Source organism: Stegastes partitus, unplaced genomic scaffold (genome assembly GCF_000690725.1).
Source record: "Stegastes partitus isolate 25-593 unplaced genomic scaffold, Stegastes_partitus-1.0.2 Scaffold1342, whole genome shotgun sequence".
Lineage (NCBI taxonomy): Eukaryota > Metazoa > Chordata > Actinopteri > Pomacentridae > Stegastes > Stegastes partitus.
Window position 1 is genome coordinate 101,677 of NW_007579073.1, and position 5,024 is coordinate 106,700.

Here is a 5,024-nt window from a genome sequence, read left to right on the forward strand (position 1 = left end):
AAAAATAAACATTTAATCAACAAGATAACTGAACTGAGCTGCATCAAAGGCAAAAATCTGAAATGTTCAGTTCACTCAAGCAAACATCAAAGCCAGACAAACTTACACGGGGCAAATATTATTACATATATTTAATAAAATCTTACAAGTAGGTAATATTTATTATATATTTGCTACTTTAGCCGACTGTGACTTTGGTAAATAAGACTAAACTTATTGCACAGAGTACAATGAGAAGCAGTCTTTGCCAGCTCGTCAGGAAGCTGGGGTCAAAGACAGGGTCAGCCACACTACGGCGCCCCTTCAGCATAAAGGTTAAGGGCCTTGCTCAGGGGTCCAACACTGGCAGTGCTGGGGCGTGAACCCCCAACCTTCTGATCCACAGCCCAAAGCGCTAAACGCTAAGCCTCCACTACATCTTATAGGTACACATAATACCAAACACTATATCAATAAAGTCATATTTATGAGGATTTAAGCTTAAATTCATAATTTCAGTCATTCTTTTGTGGCACCTTGCCAGTTGTTTGGTTGGTCTTTGTAGAGCGGACATTCAGTGTGTCTGAACTCTGGTGATTCCTTCACTTGTCCCCATCTTCCCGTCAGAATTTCAATGAGTCCAGTACTTTGGTTTATCTGTCTGACGGTAACGGATTTGTTTACAATTAGCATTCGACCTGAAAGAGCTGCCATCGCTAGCAGAGCAGCAACAGGAGCTACAGTCTGCTGTCAACACGAGACGCGTTCAGGAACAGCAAAGAGTGTGGGTCAGCTGGGTTCTGGCAGAGCTCAGAACACAACACACAGCCGCTGCAGTGATGCATGTAAAGCAGGTGGCATTAGATCTGAAATATGAACCTGGGGGTTTATATAGGTATAACAGCAGAGACACATGTGTAGAAGCTGTTCTGATTAAAATAGAAAACGTAGCTGCGATGCCGTCTGTGCACACACCACACTTATATTATCGTATACAAAAAAAATTAACAGTAAAATCTATGGTGATGTAAAGTTAACGAGGCACTGATTGAGCAATAACTACCGTCTGTGGCAGCAGTTCAAGCACGCTGGAAATAAACGGTGGCCTCTCCAAAGGCCTTCCCGTCATTAAAATCAAGAATGAAAGATATAAAGAAATACAGCTGCCTCGCATACTTCACACTGCAAAACACTCCGTCTTGGTTTTGCAGCGCAGCCAAGTGAGCAGAGCGATACACACCCTGACAACGTGCTGCCTTCGTGTTATTGTTCCGTAAGAGAAGGTGAGAACAATCTGTAAACAAAAGGTCTTTACTGTCAAGCCCCGCAGCTATGGTTAGAGAAAACTACACAGCATCTCTGTTTATTAAAACAACACAAACAGGCCCTCTGAATATACACCTATGTTAGAATTCAAGCATCAGTTTCATATCATGGTTAAGTTTTTGTCCATTTCTTTTGGTAACACCTGAGTAGCACCGGGGTTTACCGAGGCCAGACTTATGAGGTGAGCTAGCTTTGTCACCCTTTGGGACTTTGGGTGACTTGGGAGTAACTAGATCAGGCTGCTGATGGTGCACATTATTTGAAAGCATACTAGGCTGTAGCAAGCTACTGTTTTGCTGGGGAAAGGCCCTTCTTTTGGCTGTGCAGTGGAGGAACCTGTCTGCCCAGTAGCAAAAGCCAGCTCAGCCCATTTGTGTCCTGTGTGACTACCAACAGGGAGTTGCACGCTGCATCGCACTGCTGTGACGATCCCACAACAAACCTTCAGCTCCACCAGTACACAGCTGTGGAGTCCCTGCACAACTTCAAAAAAACGAATTAAGTCTGCAGCTTCTGTTCTCCTATAAATAATGGCAAGAAAAATGCATAATTAACACCTCGCAGTTCAACTTAGCGAGTGTGACACAAAAGCTGAGAGTCAACAAAGTCAGCAAATACTTTGATATGCAGAAGTGAAGTCGAGGTCCAGAGCAAGACCCGACGCTGCTGAATATTACATATGCACAGCGCGCTATATGTGAAGGGCAGGAAAGTAAAACTGAGGAGTTGTGCGATGTAAATCACAACCATAGAGTCTAATGATGAATTTATTAGCATTGTAAGTGTATTTAGGATTTATCTCTGAAGAAGAAAGGCACATTTGTCATGAAATGGGAAGAGAGGATTGATTTATACGTACAGTGAATGGACTGTAGAGGGGAGTAGAAACATCCTAAATCATCAGACATGTGCCATCGCATCTCATCTGCTTTTTATGTGAATGAACAAAATCACTGCAACCCAGGAGATAAAATCAGGATAAACCGAATCAGGCATCAAGGTGGAATCTGGGGATGTTTAATCTATTTCCCAGGTAAATGCACTACAGAAGAAGACGTGTCACCTCACCTGACCACGTCTACGTTCACTTTAATGAACTGTTGAGCTGTGATTCTCTAAAACAAAGTGGTTTCTGATCAGTTTTCTGCAGAACGCTGCTCAGTCTACCGTAGTCCTTTCATGCATTTGGGCTGCCGGTTAGACAAAAGCAGTTTGAAGACATCTCTCAATATTTCATAAGACCAAAAGATGACGACAAAAATAACAGCTTAATGCATCCCTCTGAGGAACTTCAGCACTTTGGTCTACAAAACGGCCCAGCTCCCAGAGCCCAGCTGAGTTCACAGAGCGGTTATTTACAGGTTAACTCATCATGAACACAGGACTCAGCTGCATTCAGTTTGGTACCAACAGCTCACATCCTCCACTGTGAGCATCAACACTCAGCTAATACTTCACTCATTCATCTGACTTTGACAGTAAGTTATTGATTCTCTCTTCAGACGGCCCTGCCTGTCACTGCATCGATTGTTTTGGTCTTTTTTAGCTCCATTAAATAGTTTGACAAAAGGGCAGCGCGCTGTGCTTTTAGTGACACGGCCAGCCGAACAAGCGCCGCAGTGTGAGTGTAAACAGGCGGCAGGTCACATGCCTGCGCAGCCCCAAGGAGAAGTCATGCCCTTCATCAAGCTGTCAGACGCTCAATAGCTCCACAGTTAGTCCCATCAGGCTCAGGGGGCGGGGGGGATCGAAACAGGTTGGATCGGAACCAAAATAAAGACAACTGGGCCTCCAAGAAAAGTAATTAAAATCAATGCCCCGTTAACATGGCGTTCCCCCCCCTTAGTGTGGATCATGTTAATCAAACTGCCTCTCACCGGTCGTGTGATCCACCGGGCCGGTGCCATTGAGCAGCACCGCGTGCAGGTGAGGGTGGGTCGCCTCCAGAGCCGCGCAGAACTCCGCGAAATGGTCCCGGTCCTTGCTGAGCAGTATCTTCAGCAGGAGGTCCACTTTCTCCGAGTTGGAGGAGCAGCTGTGTCCCAGCTCGTAGCGCTCCGCCGGGCTCAGGGTCCCGCAGTGAGCCAGAACATCCACGACTCGGTCCGCGTCTGTTACCGACTCCACCAAGTTCTGGTAACATTTCTCCAACAACTCTTTATGCTTGGGCTCCATCTCCCTCCTCCTCCTCTTCCTCCTCCTCCTCCTGCTGCTCCTTCTCGCTTCGTTTCGGTTTAGCCTTCGGGGGGGACAAAAACCAGCTCCGGAATCTTTCTGCGGGTCAGATCCACTTCGGACTACTTACCGAAACTCTCCCAGTCGGGACGGGTCGGAGCCCGAACTGAGGGGTAGACCAGAAGTAGCCATGTTTGCTGCCCAAGGCTGTTGAGTGCGCGGAGATGACAACACATTTTCACGCAGCGCCGCTCCGTCCTGCTCGACTCTCACACACAGAAACAAACAGACGGAGAGAAAAAAAAACAAAACAACAAAAACAAAACGCGACGCCTCCGCCTCGTGAGGCTCCGTCCCGCCGCCGAGACCACGTCGTCCTCAAACTAAGTTCTGTCGGCGCGTCGGGAAAGTGCAGAAACTCGTGAGGAGCCTCTGAGGGAGGCTGAACACTCCGCCATGTCTCACCGTCGAGCAGCTGGAGCTCTCTGCCAATCACGTTTCCGTGCAATGGACATTTAAGGTAAAAGTGGGCGGGGCCTCGCGCTCAGACGCACCTGGCTCCCCAACAATACAATTAGCGTCATAATTTAAAGGCGAGTACCTCAGTAACGCTCCTCCTGGTGCTGCTCAGGTTCTGCTGGTGGAAGAATCCAGGAGTTCTGCACTGAAAAGGCTCCGAAGTTATAAAAGTAGCTCATCAGAGGCAAAATGCACAAACTGCACCACAAACACAAGTATTCAATATGGGCCCTTGCAGTTATATTATTACATTACTGATGTTAATTGGTAGAGGGGGGTTTATTTGAACAATTTATGCAATTTGGGGAAGTTTCATTTATAGCAATGCGTTCTGATCAGCTCTTCATATGCTCAGTATTTTATAAAATAGCTTCTAAAGTGCATTGAAGTCACATCACCGACCGATAATGAACATTTAACAAGTTTGAACAATGAGATAAAACCACAGAGTTATTTATATATTGATACAGAAAGTCATTCCTGCCAACAACCATCACCTTAAAAAACAAATCTGACTGACTGAATGATTATTATTATTATTATTGTTGTATAAATATTTTTTTAAAATTGAGCTTTTACAAGATTGAATTTCCCTTCTGGGAAAAATAAAGTATTTTTCATTTCATTTCATTTATAATGTGACTGTATCTATTTAATTTAAACATTAGGGATTTAAAGCCCTCAAAAATTATTTAGAAAAAAAAATCCAACTTTACCTGATGATAATAATTGTTTTATGTATATAAATTATATATATATAAAATGTACATACATAAAACAATTATTATCATCAGGTAAAGTGATAATGAAATGAAATGATAATAATTGTTTTATGTATATAAATTATATATATATATATATAAATTAGTTTTATGACTGGGATGTGGCTGAAAGCTCTGGAACAACGCAGTAAGAAGGTCCTTTTGTTGATAGATTGATTTTACAGGAATTTTTGAGTTTGTTTTGGCGCTGTGAGCTCTGAAACTTGATTTCATTGTGATTTAAAGAAAACAGGAGATGTGGTT

At 44.0% G+C, this 5,024-nt stretch overlaps 1 protein-coding gene across 1 annotated transcript in view; it reads right to left on the reverse strand.

Moving 5' to 3' along the window:
- Positions 1–3,588, reverse strand: part of LOC103369863 (disks large homolog 5-like) — a 35,480-nt gene extending 31,892 nt beyond the window's left edge. The window contains exon 1 of the mRNA XM_008298703.1: positions 3,183–3,588. Coding sequence (XP_008296925.1) covers positions 3,183–3,480 — 298 coding nt within the window. The 5' untranslated portion in view covers positions 3,481–3,588. The remainder of the gene's footprint in view (positions 1–3,182) is intronic.
- Between the last annotated feature and the right edge of the window lie 1,436 nt (positions 3,589–5,024).